Here is an 18,700-nt window from a genome sequence, read left to right on the forward strand (position 1 = left end):
AATCTAGTAACATATAAGATACAAAATTTTAAATATAATTTGTCTAAGATATAAGATTAATATACATTAATTAAATATAAATCTGTTATATTTAAATTATTAGACATCATTCAAGATGCTTATATTCTTTTTATGCACTTGATAAAATAAATATTCTCAGAGAAATGTTAATATGTCATACTATGATTATATTTTTTCTTTCCTCTTATACTTCTTCTGATTTTTGCTTTATGCATGTTTGCTTCTTTGTTATTGTGTCTAATGGTTTATGATGTCTATCTTCTTTGTGAATTGCACATTTTTCATTAAAAATATCCATCTTTGCTTCATTTAAAATAAATACATAAATAAAAGGAAAAATTAAAATGAATAAAAATTAAAAAGTAATGCATGTAAATGAGCATGCATGAGTTTACGTGTTCTCCCTGACTGAGTAGGTAGTTGCATTTTAACCAGGTTATTTTCATGATGCAGAACTTCTGAGACGATGAACATTTCACAAATGATGAGAACTTCAGGGACCTTAACTAGTCGTAATGGATGGTGATTTTAGGACCCTGTTCTCCAGCCCCCTTCCCCCAAGGATGGCACATCTCTCTACTTTCTTGTGATCGTCTCTGGCACTGCATCTGCCACCTGATGTTATGATAATCAATTCAGGTCTTTCTCCCTTGCTAGATGATGAAGTCTTTGAGGGCAGAAGTTTTGAGTTCTTTCTGTTCTCTGCACGCAAAAAACTTTAATGAACGAATGCATGGTTGTTTCTTGCACATCATTACAACCCACTCTTGAAGCATTTTATAAATGTGCTTATTTTTTTTCGCTCATGTCCTGGCATTTAATTCCTTAGAACTGCACTTTTCAAGATACTAGCCATCAACCACATATGCTTCTGAGCCGTTGAAATGCATCTACTCTGACCTTGACATGTAAAATACTAGGCTTAAAGCACTGGGTTTCAGAGACAGCACTACAAAAGGTAAAATATCTCTTTGTATTTAAATATCAACATTTCAATTCATAATTTTATATTGATTATAGGTTATAGTGGCATCATTTATGTTATATTTAACACTGCTGCTGCTGCTAAGTCGATTCAGTCGTGTCCGAATCTGTGTGACCCCATAGATGGCAGCCCACCAGGCTCCCCCGTCCCTGGGATTCTCCAGGCAAGAATACTGGAGTGGGTTGCCATTTCCTCCTCCAATGCACGAAAGTGAAAAGTGAAAGTGAAGTCGCTCAGTTGTGTCCGACTCCTAGCGACCCCATGAACTGTGGCCCACCAGGCTCCTCCATCCATGGGATTAATTAAAAAAAAAAAAAAATCAGGGGGGGTGGTTAAACCAATTTGAATGAATAACTATGTCCAGGCCTGCCCTGGTGGGCCAGAGGCTAAAGCTCTGAGCTCCCAAGGCAGGGTGCCTGGGTTTGATCCCTGGTTGGGGAACTAGATCCCACATGCCAAAACTAAGATCCTTATATCTCAGCTTCCTACACACCACAATGAAGACCCAGCACAGTCAAATAAAGAATTAAATACTTTTGCAAAGCTATGTCCAAACCTGTTTCAAATAACTATTAAGACACTTGAAGGTAAATGGATGCTTTGTCTGATTTATACCTAAACCCACACTCATCTCAGATGTACTCCTCGAACTCTGATATCCAAAGTTCATAAAAAATTTTTTCACTTTTTAAATTTTTTTAATTGAAGGATAATTGCTTTATCTTAACACAATTTTTTGATGAAAGTTAAAGTTCAATAATCCCTTCAAAAGGAATATGTAGAATAAAATGAGTCTCTGCTTGAGTTAAGACTTAGGCTCTGAAGCAATACAGTTTATAGATATGTAATGCAATCTACAAGAGAAGGCAATGGCACCCCACTCCAGTACTCTTGCTTGGAAAATCCCATGGACGGAGGAGCCTGTTAGGCTGCAATCCATGGGGTCGCTAAGAGTCTGACACGACTGAGCAACTTCATTTGACTTTTCACTTTCATGCATTGGAGAAGGAAATGGCAACCCACTCCAGTGTTCTTGCCTAGAGAATCCCAGGGACGGGGGAGCCTGGTGGGCTGCCGTCTGTGGGGTTGCACAGAGTCGGACACGACTGAAGTGACTTAGCATAGCAATGCAATCTACATATGTAATATTATTTTTCTAAAGTAACCACATTAAACAAAGTAAAATGAGTGATGTTAAAATATATTTTTCCAATGTATTAAAAATATCACTTTAATATGAAAAAATAAAAATTTAATGAGGTATTTTACTTTTTATATTGTTTTCAAAATATTGCATTTATTTTACTAGCATATCTCAATTAATATGTTAAACTTTAACTGAAAATAGTTTTTGATTTAAATTTATATTTTATCATTGCAAAAGTCAATTTCACACCCAAGTTGCTCTAAACATACTAAGAAGTTTTCCAAAAGTCTAAGGAATATCAGTTTTGATATTTAATAAGAGTCATGAAATTAAAAGTTCAATCTCTCAGTCACGGTAGCCATTTTTCAACTACTCTAGTGGCCACAGTCGGAGAAGGCAATGGCACCCCACTCCAGTACTCTTGCCTGGAAAATCCCACGGACGGAGGAGCTTGGAAGGCTACAGTCCATGAGGTCGCTGAGGGTCAGACACGACTGAGTGACTTCACTTTCACTTTTCACTTTCGTGCACTGGAAAAGGAAATGGCAACCCACTCCAGTGTTCTTGCCTGGAGAATCCCAGGGACGGGGGAGCCTGGTGGGCTGCCATCTACGGGGTCGCACAGAGTCGGACACGACTGAAGCGACTTAGCAGCAGCAGCAGCAGTGCCTACAGTACATGGCAGATGCTCTGGAGCTATGAGGGACTAACCTGGGTAAGAAGTGAGGCTTTGCAGGTTACCAGCTACTTAGCAAATCACCAAGCTTCAATTCTAATTGCTTGTTAAACAGAGACAGACCCACATTCCACATGTTTTAACTTCTCCCAGCAAAACTAGCAACAGAAGAGAAAGTAGTTTCCTCCTTCATAACAGAGGTGGCGAAATCATTGCCTCAGTTAAAAACAATCAGAAGCAACCTAAATGCCTAAAGAATGGTTAAATGCATTTAACTAATCCGCTGTCGCCATAAAATTCAATAAATTATTAATATTGGTTAATATAACTAAGAAAAAATATTATTTTTAAAAGATACACATGTATACCTGTGGCGGATTCATTTTGATATTTGACAAAACTAATACAATTATGTAAAGTTTTTAAAATAAAATTAAATTAAAAAATAATAATAATAAAAAGAAAGAAAGAAAGAAAAGATCGACTGCTGAGTGCGCGCACAAAAATAAACATGTAAGGACCAGACATCTCTCCTCAGGGATTGACTGAAGCAACAGGATGGGGGCGGGGGTGGAGCTAGCACACGCATTCAGCTTGTATTTCTGAACAGTTATTGTCCAAAAATGCGTTTTTAAAACAAGCTATTACTTTTGAATTTTAATGAGAAAACTCCAAGTCTGCTTTGAAATACTACATTTCCCCCTCTTTGCCTGCACTGTGATTTTAAATATAGCTTAAAGTTACTCTACTATGGAGAAACTGATACACGGAAATACTTCTACCAGAACACAGACGACGCCGCCTCAATCGCTTTCAGTTAGCGGTTTCCCGCCGGTCAAACGGAAGCAAAACCGCCCTTGACGTCGTAGAAAGCAGCCTCTCCGCGTTACCATGGTGAAGTTGACGCGGCCATCTTTACTGTGGTCGATCCACACCAAGCTTTTCCCGGAGAGGGTGGTAGAGCGCCGTAGAAAAGTTTGCAGAATAAGAGGTGAGAAAGGAATCATGCGCCTCAGGAAGGACTAAGGACAGAAAGCATTAGTTTAGTTAGGAAAAGATAGAGGCGCAGATGTTGCGGGTTAGCGGAACGATTCAAACAGAGTAGAGAGGTTTCTACCCGGAATTTGAAAGTTGTTTCCGCTGCTCGGCGGAAGTGTGGGTCGGAAGAGGACGACTTGAAGAAGCCGCTCTCCGCTGTGTGGCGACCGGAATCATGTCGAGTTTGGCGGTGAGAGACCCGGCAATGGATCGATCACTGCGTTCCGTGTTCGTGGGGAACATTCCGTATGAGGCGACTGAGGAGCAGTTAAAGGACATTTTCTCGGAGGTTGGTTCTGTTGTGAGTTTCCGGCTGGTATACGATAGAGAGACGGGCAAACCTAAGGGTTATGGCTTCTGCGAGTACCAAGACCAGGAGACCGCACTTAGTGCCATGCGGAACCTTAATGGGCGGGAGTTCAGCGGGAGAGCGCTTCGGGTGGACAATGCAGCCAGTGAAAAGAACAAGGAGGAGCTAAAGAGCCTAGGGCCTGCAGCGCCTATCATTGACTCACCCTACGGGGACCCTATCGATCCAGAAGATGCTCCAGAGTCGATTACCAGAGCAGTCGCCAGTCTTCCCCCGGAGCAAATGTTTGAGCTGATGAAGCAGATGAAACTCTGTGTCCAAAACAGCCACCAGGAAGCTCGAAATATGTTACTTCAAAACCCACAGCTGGCTTATGCGCTGTTGCAGGCACAAGTAGTGATGAGAATCATGGATCCAGAGATTGCTCTGAAAATTTTGCATCGCAAAATTCATGTCACACCACTCATCCCAGGGAAATCTCAATCCGTTTCTGGCCCTGGCCCTGGGCTCTGTCCTGGACCTAACGTTCTGCTGAACCAGCAGAACCCCCCGGCCCCTCAGCCTCAACATTTGGCCAGAAGACCTGTGAAAGACATCCCTCCTCTGATGCAGACCCCTATCCAAGGTGGAATTCCACCCCAAGGCCCAATGCCAGCCGCAGTTCCTGGCCCTGGCCCCTTAACTCCTGGCGGAACAATGCAGCCCCAAGTTGGAATGCCAGGGGTTGGTCCCGTGCCCTTAGAGCGGGGGCAGGTGCAGATATCTGATCCCAGAGCTCCTATGCCTCGTGGGCCTATGACTGCTGGTGGCCTGCCTCCTCGAGGACTGTTAGGGGATGCTCCAAATGACCCACGTGGAGGGACTTTGCTTTCAGTCACCGGAGAAGTGGAGCCCAGAGGCTATCTTGGCCCACCGCATCAGGGTCCTCCAATGCACCATGCCGCTGGTCATGACAGCCGGGGCCCTTCCTCACATGAGATGAGGGGAGGGCCCTTAGCAGATCCTAGAATGCTCATGAGTGAGCCCAGAGGACCTATGATAGACCAAAGGGGGCTACCTATGGATGGCAGAGGCAGCAGAGACTCTCGAGGGATGGAGACTCGAGCCATGGAAACAGAGGTCTTGGAGACACGAGTGATGGAGAGAAGAGGAATGGAGACCTGTGCAATGGAAACCAGAGCAATGGAAGCGAGAGGCATGGATGCAAGAGGAATGGAGATGAGGGGCCCTGGCCCCAGTTCGAGAGGCCCTATGACTGGGGGAATTCAGGGTCCTGGTCCTATTAATATGGGGGCAGGTGGTCCTCAGGGACCCAGACAGGTTCCCAGCATTTCAGGGGTGGGAAACCCTGGACCTGGCATACAGGGGGCAGGTATGCAAGGAGGTGGCATGCAGGGGGCGGGCTTGCAAGGAGCTGGCATGCAGGGGGCGGGCATGCAAGGAGGTGGCATGCAGGGGCCAGGCATGCAAGGAGCGGGCATGCAGGGGGCGGGCATGCAAGGAGCTGGCATGCAGGGGGCGGGCATGCAAGGAGCTGGCATGCAGGGGCCGGGCATGCAAGGAGCTGGCAAGCAGGGTGGAGGCCAGCCTAGCAGTTTTAGTCCTGGGCAGAGCCAAGTAACCCCCCAGGATCAAGAAAAGGCAGCTTTGATCATGCAGGTTCTTCAGCTGACTGCAGATCAGATTGCCATGCTGCCTCCTGAGCAAAGGCAGAGTATCTTGATTTTAAAGGAACAAATCCAGAAATCTACTGGAACTTCTTGAAAGGTTTTAGAAAATATTTGGTGGTAGTCTTACAAAGGTTTTCTGTAGCATAGAGGATGGGTAGGTGCAAAAAGCTGACTTCTGAAACCCCACACTTGAATGATTAGGGTTTCTTTCCTCCCAGAACCTAATCTTATTTCTTGTTGTCTTTTCCTTTACTTTTAATTGTGGGGTAGGGGGAGGAGGGAGTGGGTCTGTTTACTTTAATTCCCTGTAAATATACAAAAATAACATGATTATATACCAAGTAAGATTACAAAGGTTATACAGTATTGTTAAATGTGTACAAGGTGTTAAGTCCATTTTAAAAATTCGGAGTAAAACAGTGTGAAAACTGCATCAAGACTAAAAGATGACCTGTTCAAATAGTAATATACTAAGATAGTTTAACATGTTTGGTTGCGTAAGAAAATAAAGATGTTTACCTCAGAATTACAAGATGTATTTTTTTTTGGTAAGCCATTTAAGATACAAAATCCTATTTCAGGGGCAATAGAATGCTGTATTGATTTAAGCATTGTCTTACTATAAATTTTGAATTACTTCAGTATGTTAGAGCTAACCAAATAATTCTCAACTTGTGGTATTTGCCTTTTTTTTTTTTTTTTTTTTCTGAAGCTAAGGACACACCTTATTGATGTGATGTTTTACTTATCCCACCCTTCCAGCAATATTTTGGCCTGGCCTTGAGCATGATTTTGCTAGGACAGTTCTAAGGTCAACTAAGTTACTTAAATCTGCTCTGATGAGACTGTATCTCAGTAATGTCCTATTTGTCAATAGTCTTGAATTAATTGAATCTAAATAATTCTCTCATGTTCTTCCCCAAAATCATTGTGTAGGGGTCTAGTTGATCTGGATGAATTATACACAGCATTGGACTTTTCTTAAATAATCAATTATTTTCTTAAATAGTGGAAGGCTTCATGCAGTAAAGCTCTCAAGTTTCCTAGAAACTCACTTCCATTACACAGATGGTATCCATCTGGTCAACCAAAATCAGGAATTAAAAATTTTAGTCTCAGGAACATTTAAGCATTTAAAATGCCTTTTAGTTCTTATTTCAAAATTTGCTTATCTGTCACCATTTTATCAGAATAATTGACACCCAGGTTTAAAGGTATTCTTGTAGCCTGAAATATGCTCAGTTGGTTATTACTTTCCTTTTACAAGCAATAAATAAAGCCATTTAATTCTAATATACATACCCATGAGACATTTAAAAATCAGTAGGAGGGAGGTGGGGCTTACCAGGTACCTTTAGAGCTACTGCCTGATTTATCTTTAAGCCTTTAGGATGTGGAGACAAACATTTGTATGATAGAATAAGTAGTAATTAACAGAAATAACCCAAATAACACCCAGAAACACCGAAGTAACCAGTTGATCTTAGAAGAAGAAAAGCCAATGCAGAGGGAAAAAAATAATAATACAAAGTAAGCCTAGAAATATTTTCCCTTTGCAAGGTTTTTATACCTTAAATGGATAATTGGTTCTTAAAGTTTTGCTCTCTACGATTTCCTGCTACCTATTTTACTGTTTTACTGTTCATACTGTTAATTTCCCCATGTTTTCTATATGTGTTCCCTTATTGGAGGGGATGAAACACTCCTTGACATCTGTAGTAGTTCTTGTTAATATGAACTCAGAGTTGGCTAGGTTACTTCAAAATTGTAGTTGCTGTATCCCAAAGTTTTCACTAAAAGACTTTTAACTGAAAACCATTAAATTTTAATGTTCTTTTTTGTAGTAAAACGTGCATTGTTTAATGCAGACTGAAAAGTAAAATTTAGCTGAGTTTAGTATCTGCTGTTTTTTTTAACAAAAGGTAATCTATTCAGAGTTCCATGGGGCCTTAATACTTTTTTTTTCCTTTGAAAAAAGGCAAAGCTAAAGAAATTACAGGAATGGATATAATTTTTTATACTGATTCTTACACAAATACTTGTGTATTATATATCCAACCATGTTTTTTCTATGGTAGGTATCAGTAGCACCATCCTGGATATTGAGACATTAGGCTTCCTGTTATGTTTATTCCCCACAGAGAACTCTGTATCCCAGTAATGCCTTATAGGTACTGTGACTTCATTACTGACAGCACTTGTTAAATTGTCATGCAATAATGACAGCCCACTCCAGTACCCTTGCCTGGAAAATCCCATGGACAGAGGATCCTGGTAGGCTATAGTCCATGGGTCGCAAAGGGTCGGACACAACTGAGCTACTTCACTTTTCCTTTCCCTGGTGGCTCAGATGGTAAAGAATCCACCTGCAATGAGGGAGACCCAACTTCAATCCCTGGGTTGGGAAGATCCCCTGGAGAAGGGAACAGCTACCCATGCCAGTATTCTTGCCTGGAGAATTCTATGGACAGAGGAGCCTGGCAGGCCCCAGTCCATGGGGTCGCAGAGTCGGACACGACTGAGTGACTTTCAGTATATTTTACTTTTACCCTCTACTCCCTACTCCCACTTTTAGTAGATCAGGAACTCTAAACATGGACTGTTTTACTCATTTCTGTATTCACTATATATAGCAAAAATTGCACATGAGAAGGACAAAAATGTTATCAATTTTAGTGGAAAAAATCCTATTAACACATGAATTTCCCCACAAATAATTTAAATTCAACACAGAGCAAATGAGCTCTAATAACTATTTGCATTAGAAAATACATTAGACATAGATAATACAAGCAATCACCTTTACTCTGCTAAGCTGAATAGAATAGATTTTTCTCTTCGTTTCCAATTCACTCATGGTTGGACCCAGTACTGATGGAGAATGAGAATATAAACAATACATGTCTACTACACTCAGAATCGTGTTTTAACCCTGGCATCCTGCATTTTCCTATGTGTGAAAGTGAGTTTGCTCAGTCCTGTCGGACTCTTTGCAACCCCATGGACTGTAGCCTACCACACTTCTCTGTCCATGGGATTTTCCAGGCAAGAGTACTGGATTGGGTTGCTATTTCCTTCCCCAGAGGACCTTCCCAACCCAGGGATCGAACCTGGGTCTCCCACATTGTAGGCAGACGTTTTACCATCTGAGCCACCAGGGAAGTCTTCCTATGTATGGGCAGACTACAAATACAATCACAAATACACTCATAACAACAGTAAAGGTAGTGGGGTGGAACACATTTGGAAATCCCACTTTATGGCTTATTCCGTTTGGACTGTGCATGTTTTTGGGGAATAAATCATCAGCTTTAATCAGTGCCTGCTCATCGTCCTTTCATATTATTGATTAATATCACAGTATGTTTTAATGTTTGCTGATATCCCAAGACTTCTTGTTTGGGACCGTTTGATAAGATACAAACAAGATACCTGAATCTCAGGTAAAGGTAGGCTAATCCAAGTGAGATATGTATGACTTTTCAACTCTAATTCTCAGAATTCTAAAAGTAGAAAGCTTTTCTTTAAAAAAAAAAAAAAAATCCTTAATACAATCACAGCTTGCAAACCTTCTTGCTTTTCCATGCAGTGCTGGGACATTAGCTAAGCACACAGAACCTTATTTCCTGTGGTGTGTCAGGCCATTCTCTTAGGTCTGATGAGGTCTAAGGATATTATGTGCAACAACCTACTGTGGCAGAGAAACTGAATTATCAGTTACATCTCACAATCTTCTCACAAAAGAAACTGACAGTCTCTTGGTGCTTTACACTGCCAGGTAATCACCAGATAGATTTCTGATTGGAGCTTGCTTTTCTCAATCTTTTGTTGAAAATATAGTAAAAACCTAATTCATTTTAAGGAAATGAATATATTTAAGCTAATAAATATAACTAATGTTAGTACTATTGATAATATTACTATTATAGGATATTGATATCTAGTATGCTAATATATTTCATATATATGTATACTTCAGATCTTAACTGAAACAGATTTTTTAATATTTTCATTTGCTTCTATGCACCTTAAAAGTTGCACTCCCCCAGTTGAAAGTTCAGTTTCACAGATAATTCATATTACAAATGACCTTTCTCATGAGATGTTAACAGACATATTTCTTCTTGATATTTTTGTACCACAGTATAGAGCTTATGCCAGTAAGGGACATGTAACAAAGTGATTTGGGGTAGCACTGTCAAAAATAACAAACCCAGTGCTTATTTGCTGTATGTAAAAATGCCGAAGTATGTACCTAGAAAAAGAACCTAGATGTTCTGGTTAATGACAACTCTTTATAATGAGGAGTTGATTTAGCTCCCAAAGGTAGGTAACTAATTATCAAGAGTTAGAATAAAATATATAACATTTTAATCCATAATCGATTTTGTATGATTCAATATGTATAAATCTGCAGACATCTGAAATCTCTCATACGTGTCACAAAGTCTGGTCATTTAAAAAATCTATCTGCTTGATTACTTATTTGTTGTCTTTCAAAAAAGTAGACTAGTTAATTTCTTGGGCATCAAGTAATAAAACCATCAGTTTCCCACAAGTTATTTTATTTAATTAGCTATTTTAATCAAAATTTGGTTTTACTATGTTACTAATATTTAATAATTCTACTGCAAAAAATCTGTAGGCCACTTCAGTGTACCTGCCAGCCTTTAATTCTTTCCTACCTCAAACGGATTTGAAGGAATTTGTACCTATTTAGGAATTTACTTATGTATGTATCCCTGACCGTTCCACAGAAAAAGATAACAATATCTCATTTCCCAGTTTACCTTAAAGGTTCACCTTAATAATACTCAAAACATGAGCCACATTAAAAACGTTATATTTAAATTATGTGATGGAAGGACCAATATGGGCTCCCTAGGAGGCTAAGAGGTAAAGGATTTGCCTGCCAGCGCAGGAAATGCAGGTGCCGTCCCTGGGTTGAGAAGGTCCCCTGGAAAAGGAAGTGACAAGCCATTCATATTCTTGCTGGGAAAATCCAATGGACAGAGGAGCCTGGGGTGTACAGTCCATGAGGTCTCAAGAGCCAGACACAACTGAGTGAGCATGCACACATGCACGCAGGGACCTACACAGGGCTTGCTTGGTGCACTAACCTTCATAAAGTCATATTCTGTATCTCAAATGTCCATGTAAAATAATACAGCAATAGCAATAAGAAGGACTAAAAAAACACACAAACCTCACTCTAAGAGCGTAAAAACAATCATCACCTATTAATAGAATATATTTGCTATCTTTAGGTAAACCTATAGTCAAACTGATTTCATCACTGTACACATATCAGACATCAATCAGAGAAAAAAATCCTCATCTATTTTAAAAAACAAAATTACAGTATTAAAATCTCTAGAATCACTTATTTCCCCGCATCTCACCACCATTAATTTTGTCCAAGTTTTGTCCTGTAGAAACTAAATGTCTTTGCACTAGGGACCCCAAATCTGTGTCTTGTAGGTCAGTTGAGCCTGCAGATATGTTTTGTCTGACCAGTCAAGGTTCTCAAAAATTTTGAATTTGAGTGCATTTACATATATGTTCCTATTTGTCCACAAGCCCACCTCTCCCTGAATCCCTGGATCTTATGCTAGGTTATTCATACAACTACTTGCCATTCCTTGTAATGCTTTGAGTTTACAACTCCTGCTTTTACTCTGCTTTAAAACATAGCTATTAGATTTGATGGAAATATTTAATTTGTTATTTTTAGATACTACATATAAGCAAAATTATATAGTGTTTGTCTTTGATTAATTTCATTTAGCATAATACCCTCTAAATCCAACCATGTTGTCACAAATGGTAAGATTTCATTCTTTCTTTATGGCTGAGTAATATATTCCATTGTATGTATATATACATATGCCACGTCTTTATCCATTCATCTATCCATGGACACTCAGGTTGCCTTTATATCTTGTCTACTGTAAACAGAAGAAATCTTGAAACCATAAAATCAACATGCTTATGTTTCAGTGAGAATGAACTGTCAACAGAATTCTGCTGCTAAATATTTTTCAAACTTCATCTACATATTCCTGTGTACCAAAATGAAAGGACCATTATCACCAAAGCAGCTAAAAGTAACTGCCCAGCTTTTGTTAATTTATTTTCAGTAGTTTTATTGAAAATGGCATGAAAACCATATGCTCTGATCTGTGCCTTTAAACTCTGTCTTTGAACTCGATCATGACTGAAAGTGAAAGTCACCAGGCGTCTTTGAGACCCCATGGACTATACAGTCCATGGGATTCTCCAGGCCAGAATACTAGAGTGGGTAGCCTTTCCCTTCATGATTAAGAGTACAAATTAAGCAAATCAACTTTTGTAAATTAAGCAAATATGCTTTTTTCCCCTAAAGAAAAGTTTAAATTGTATTCAACTAACTGAGCTCAAAACACTTCTAACAAACAACTTAAATTCCAATCAAGGCCTTTCAAGAAGTGACATCAAAGCATCATTTTGAGGCTGTGAAGATGACCTTGGAACAGTGAATTTATATCTCTCCTTTTCACACGTGTTCAGACAACTTGTATTCTAGTAATCTGGGGCTTTGTTTTCCTAGAGGGAAAAAAAAAATTGCTTAATTAGAATGTTTTAGGAGGTAATTTATAGACTCCTTGGTTGGTGGGATAAACAGGTTTAGCAATTACCCCCTAGTAAGTGCTTTTGCTGGGAGGTGCAAACTAGGCAAACTAGGGGCCTTGAACAAAAATATTCTTTTTTGTTTGTTTGTTTTGTTTTTTTTTTTTTTTTGAACAAAAATATTCTTGATTTAAAATGGCCCAAAGCTGCCCTTCCTGAGGAATTAGAGCTGGATTATCCTGGGGAGAAAAGAGGCTTTTCTGCATCTCCTGTCCATTGTCCTTTTTGCCCAGGATGATTCATAAAGAGGAGGAAGATGGATGAATTGGCCACTGGCCAAGGCAGGATTGTGAAACTCATCTCCTGTGATCACTGTGGTGAATTTAGCAAATTACCAGGACTGCAAAATGTGTCAACAGTGGGTAGAGTTTTTTTTTCTTTTTTTTCCCTCTAAGTCCCACCAGAAACACAAACCTACTCTACATGCAACTGGGAGACTGCTACCCGAAGCAAGCAGTGCCCTTTCCAGCTCCTCTTCAGTTACTCTGTGAGGCTTTTGGGTCTTACTTGCCATACAACTAAAGGGTTTTTTTGTTTGTTTTAATAAGAAAAGGAAGAAAAATTCACTTACATTGATATAGACATGGAATATAATTGTTTAAAATATTTTTACTCTAATATGCCTTTTTTATTTACACAGTGATCAAATACTTTGAAGTGATGAAAGGAACCTATAATAATGGAATTTCAGGCATCAGCCACAAGACTCGGGGTAGGAGAGAGATCTGTTTTTGAGGAAGGAAGATAGTAGCAAGAGCCTCTCAAATGTTCCAGAACTAACACAGATGTCAGTTATAAGTTCTATGCCCTCTTTTGGAAGACAGAGTAATGGTTAATAAATTAAAAACTTCTATTAATGAGCTAACTAATGCCAAGCACTTGACATACATCATCTCTAAGCTGACTAAACTCTGGAGGCAGTAGGGAGAAATACGCTTAGAGAAGTGATCTGGTTTGCCCTGAGTCACACAGCCTGTAGGAGGTTGAAGCACCATTGAATCTAAGTCTGTCCAGCTCTCCCTGTCACATCCTTTGGCATTAAGAAAGAGATAGTCAGAGGACAGAATAGTTTTCATACCGGGGATTGAATGTGAAGGGAACATCAAGCATCATTTCCACTAAGTAAGGAAGTTTATTAGTCTAGAAAAGGTGATTTTTAGGCAATAATGAAAGATTTATAAAATCAATCTTTTGTCCTTATTCTTCCAAGTACTAAACTGGGGCTTTGGTAGAATAGAGAGAAATAAAATACAAAGCTAGAATGAAAACATTTGTATGGAATAACAATAGACCATTTATAAGAAATACATAAAAATATCTGCTGGATAGGTCTGGTCAATATCAAATTTAAACAGTACTGAGATTTATTTTTCCAGTCATCTCTTTTTTAAAAATGTTAATAATATATAGTTTACATGCCATAAACTTTACTCATTTAAAGCATTTCATGCAATATTTTTTTGGTATATGCATAGATTTGTACAACTTAAATTTAGAACATGTTCATCACCCCAAAAAGAAAACTTGAACTCACTAGCCTCACTTCTAATCCTCACTCATCTCCCTACTCAGCCCTAGGCAGCCACTGATCTGCTTTCTATCTTTAAAAAAGTAGTCCTGCTATGAACATTTATTTGCAAATTATTGTGTGCCTATTTGCTTAATTTCCCTCAGGTATATACCTAGGGGTAGAATCACTCCATCATATGATAACTCTTATGTTAAAGCTTATAGGAATTGTCAGACTGTTTTCCAAAGTGGTTATACTGCTTTATATCCCCACCAGCAACAAATGAGCATTCCATTTGTATAGCATTTCTATACATCTTTGTCAACCCTTGTTAATTTATTTTTATTATAACCACAGGCTTCCCTGGTGGCTCAGATGGTAAAAAAAAAAAAAAAAAATCTTCCTGCAGTGCAGGAGGCTTGAGTTCTATCCCTGGAAAAATCCCCTGGAGAAGGGAACAGCTACCCATTCTAGAATTCTTGCCTGGAGAATTCCATGGACAGAGGAGCCTGACAGGCTACAGTCCATGAGTTCCCAAAGAGTTGGATGTGGCTGAATACCTAACACTTTTTTCTCAAACATGTGTGAAGGGAAATCCTTATAGTTTTGATATACATTTCCTTGATGGCTAACGATCAACATATTTTCATCTGCCTATTAGCTATTTGTAGATCTCTGGAGAAATGCCTGTTCCAGGTAATCTATTCACTATAAATAAAATGTATAAATAAAATAAAATGTTTTATGATTTTAGCATTCCATTTAATGCAATGACTATCTCTAAAACAGGGGGAAAAAAAAAAAAATTCTTTCACGATTGAAGAACTGACCTGAAATAGCAGGAGTCAAGTTGCAGTGGTAGAAGTGATGGTTTTCAGTTATATCCTTATACCATTTTGGAAAATGTAGGTAATGATTATCATGGCTTATATCTCTTGGTGGGGTTGAGGACACATGAGCCCCAAATATGTCACGTTGGCATACTGAATATGTTAAACTGAAGTTGAATGAAAAAGAAATGGCAGAAGTAAGAAGGTCATCCTGACATCTCCCTTCTCCCCAGAAACACGTCAAAAAACTCCTATGAGAGATGCCTCCCTATATCCTAAGAAAAGGGACATCCTTATTTCTAAAGACAAAGGGATGCTGAGATCAACAGACAGGCCTTGCTAATAAGTTCCCCCAGTTCGCACTTGACTTATGCTCTTCTGACCTACATACTTCTACTGTCCAATCTCCACCAAAACTAGCATGAATAATATACTCAGGTTTCTTTATTTGGGTTTTCATTTCCTTACAAAGACTCTTGTGTCATGTAAAATGTATATTAAATAATTACAGTCATGTTTTTCTCCTGTTAATCTTTGTCAGTTTAATTTTCAGACCTAGCTGGCATACATGCTAAGTCACTTCGGTCTTGTCCAACTCTTTCTGACTCTATGGACTGTAGCCCACCAGGCTCCTCTGTCCACAGGATTCTCCAGGCAAGAATACTGGAGTGGGTTGCTAAGCCCTCCTCCAGGGGATCTTCCTGACCCAAAGATCCAACATGCATCTTTTGCATTGGCATCTTGCATTGGCAAGTGGGTTTTTTACCACTGGCGCCACCTGGGAAGCCCTCAGACTCAGTAAGGGACACTAAGAAGGCTGAGGGAAACATCTTCACCTCCAACTTGAAGACATTAGTTGACTTTGAAAGAACAGAGGGCACTCTTCCAGGGAGGCAGTGCAATATTAGATAGCATGGTCTCTTCCTGTGTTTAAATACTGGTTTCCAGCAATACTATCTATGTGACCCATTTCTTTTTCTCACTTTCTGTCTACTGAGTTATCTACTTTCTAGTGTGGTTGAGAAAATTGTCTGGTAGCACCATTTGTGCCATGCCTTTCTTGGTATGTACTAGACATTGGCATTCAGTTCAGTTCAGTTCAGTCGCTCAGTCATGTCCGACTCTTTGCCACCCCATGAATCGCAGCACGCCAGGCCTCCCTGTCCATCACCAACTCCCGGAGTTCACTCAGACTCATGTCCATCAAGTCAGTGATGCCATCCAGCCATCTCATCCTCTGTCGTCCCCTTCTCCTCCTGCCCACAATCCCTCCCAGCATCAGAGTCTTTTCCAATGAGTCAACTCTTCACATGAGGTGGCCAAAGTATTGGAGTTTCAGCTTTAGCATCAGTCTTTCCAGTGAACATGCAGAACTGATCTCCTTTAGGATGGACTGGTTGGATCTCCTTGCAGTCCAAGGGACTCTCAAGAGTCTTCTCCAACACCACAGTTCAAAAGCATCAATTCTTCAGCACTCAGCTTTCTTCTCAGTCCAACTCTCACATCTATACATGACCACAGGAAAAACCATAGCCTTGACTAGATGAACCTTTGTTGGCAAAGTAATGTCTCTGCTTTTGAATATGCTATCTAGGTTGGTCATAACTTTCCTTCCAAGGAGTAAGCGTCTTTTAATTTCATGGCTGCAGTCACCATCTGCAGTGATTTTGGAGCCCCAAAAAATAAAGTCTGACACTGTTTCCACTGTTTCCCCATCTATTTCCCATGAAGTGATGGGACCGGATGCCATGATCTTTGTTTTCTGAATGTTGAGCTTTAAGCCAACTTTTTCACTCTCCACTTTCACTTTCATTAAGAGGCTTTTTAGTTCCTCTTCACTTTCTGCCATAAGGGTGGTGTCATCTGTATATCTGAGGTTATTGATATTTCTCCCGGCAATCTTGATTCCAGTTTGTGTTTCTTCCAGTCTAGTGTTTCTCATGATGTACTCTGCATATAAGTTAAATAAGCAGGGTGACAATATACAGCCTTGATGTACTCCTTTTCCTATTTGGAACCAGTCTGTTGTACCATGTCCAGTTCTAACTGTTGCTTCCTGACCTGCATACAGATTTCTCAAGAGGCAGGTCAGGTGGTCCGGTATTCCCATCTCTTTCAGATTTTTCCACAGTTTACTGTGATCCACACAGTCAAAGGCTTTGGCATAGTCAATAAAGCAGAAATAGATGTTTTTTTGGAACTCTCTTGCTTTTTCCATGATCCAGCAGATGTTGGCAATTTAATCTCTGGTTCCTCTGCCTTTTCCTTATCCCCAAACAAATAAAACTTGGGACACAGAACCATAAAGGCAACATGAAAACATGAGCAATCTCTGTTTATTGCTCTGTATACCCTGGAAAATAGAGAGAGTGAGGAATAGAGAATGGGAGGAATTAGCTCAGCTATGAGGACCTCCATCCATATCAGGAGAGAAAAGAAAGAACCCACAAGAAAAGTCTATTGCCAGAAAAGGAGGTATTTTAAACCACAGTGATCTGTTCTGTGTTTTGGATGAAAAGATTGTAAGATCAGGGCAGGAAAAGAAAAATATCACCTCTCCCCTTACCACTTTCCTTATATTCCCTTGTATAGTAAAGCTGTATTTTGTACAAGAAGAAATCTAATCCAACTTTACAATGGTGAAGGAAATCTTATATTGAAAAACCCTCTAACAGCTGACTGTTTGACCCAAGAGGTTTCAAGCTCCTGAAATCTTGTTTTAGACAAACCAATAGAAATGGAATCACAGTTTTATCTAGTGTGAGCTTTTATGGCTTATATATTTCTGTTTCCTATAGTTTTATTCAGTACAATAGGGGATAGAGTTTAGAAACTCTGTTTCTCCTTATCTAAAGCAAACTTTAACAATGCGATAAAAAAGTTTGAGAAAACATTTCTACTGTTTGTTATGGTATTATATTTAGAGTACACATATCTTAAATGTTTTACAAATGAAGTATTCATGTAAAACTTTGCCCTTTCCTTCAAGCTTTCAAAAATGATACACACTATGCTATATTTAAATGGTACACATTATGCTATATTTACCTTGCAGCATAAATGCACCAAGATATGATGATTTCATTAATCCTCATTTAGTATTCTGTGCTTTATACATATCTAGTATTCCTCACACTGACTTAAGAAAATGACCCTACAGAATTACATGTACTGGAAAAAACTTTTACCAAATGCAACTAGCTTTAAACAAAAGAGTATTAACTTACACAAATTCTATACATATGCTAATTTTACCAAAAATTGGAAACTACAATACTGAATTACACTGAAGTTCAAAGTTCAGATATTTTTTTGACCTCCTAATGAGTATCTTCTTTAACATTCACTTGGCATTAATTTAGCAAACACTTTTGGTTTCAATAAGCAAACATATGTCAAAGTATTCATCATGTTTTGAAATGCATTTCCTTATGACCACCATATTTCTTCTCAAGCGAAAGCAAAAGTCACTCAGTTGTGTCCGACTCTTTGTGACCCCAGGGACTGTATAGTCCATGGAATTCTCTAGGCCAGAATACTGGAGTGGGTAGCCTTTTCCTTCTCCAGGGGATCTTCCCAACCCAGGGATCGAACCCAGGTCTCCCGCATTGCAGGCAGATTCTTTACCAGCTGAGCCAAAAGGGAAGCCCATTTCTTCTCAAAATTTTACTCAAAAAAGTAACAGCAAAATGGGTAAATTTCCAGTTTATTAACTTGTTGAAAGTGAAGTTGCTCAGTCGTGTCCGACTCTTTGCGACCCCATGGACTGTAGTCTACCAGGCTTCTCTGTCCATGGGATTTTCCAGGCAAGAGTGCTGGAGTGGGGTGCCATTTCCTTCTCCAG

The 18,700-nt window shown here is 39.4% G+C and overlaps 2 protein-coding genes across 3 annotated transcripts in view; one reads left to right on the plus strand and one right to left on the minus strand.

Annotated features, from left to right (window-relative positions):
• The window catches only part of PRKG1 (protein kinase cGMP-dependent 1), a 1,418,431-nt gene that overhangs the window by 614,912 nt on the left and 784,819 nt on the right, over positions 1-18,700 (minus strand).
• Positions 3,985-6,373, plus strand: CSTF2T (cleavage stimulation factor subunit 2 tau variant). Its single transcript, NM_001242582.1, is given in 1 exon segment — positions 3,985-6,373. A coding segment is annotated over 1 exon segment (1,899 nt). The 5' UTR covers positions 3,985-4,042; the 3' UTR covers positions 5,942-6,373.

Source organism: Bos taurus, chromosome 26 (assembly GCF_002263795.3).
Source record: "Bos taurus isolate L1 Dominette 01449 registration number 42190680 breed Hereford chromosome 26, ARS-UCD2.0, whole genome shotgun sequence".
In the NCBI taxonomy this organism is placed as follows: Eukaryota; Metazoa; Chordata; class Mammalia; order Artiodactyla; family Bovidae; genus Bos; species Bos taurus.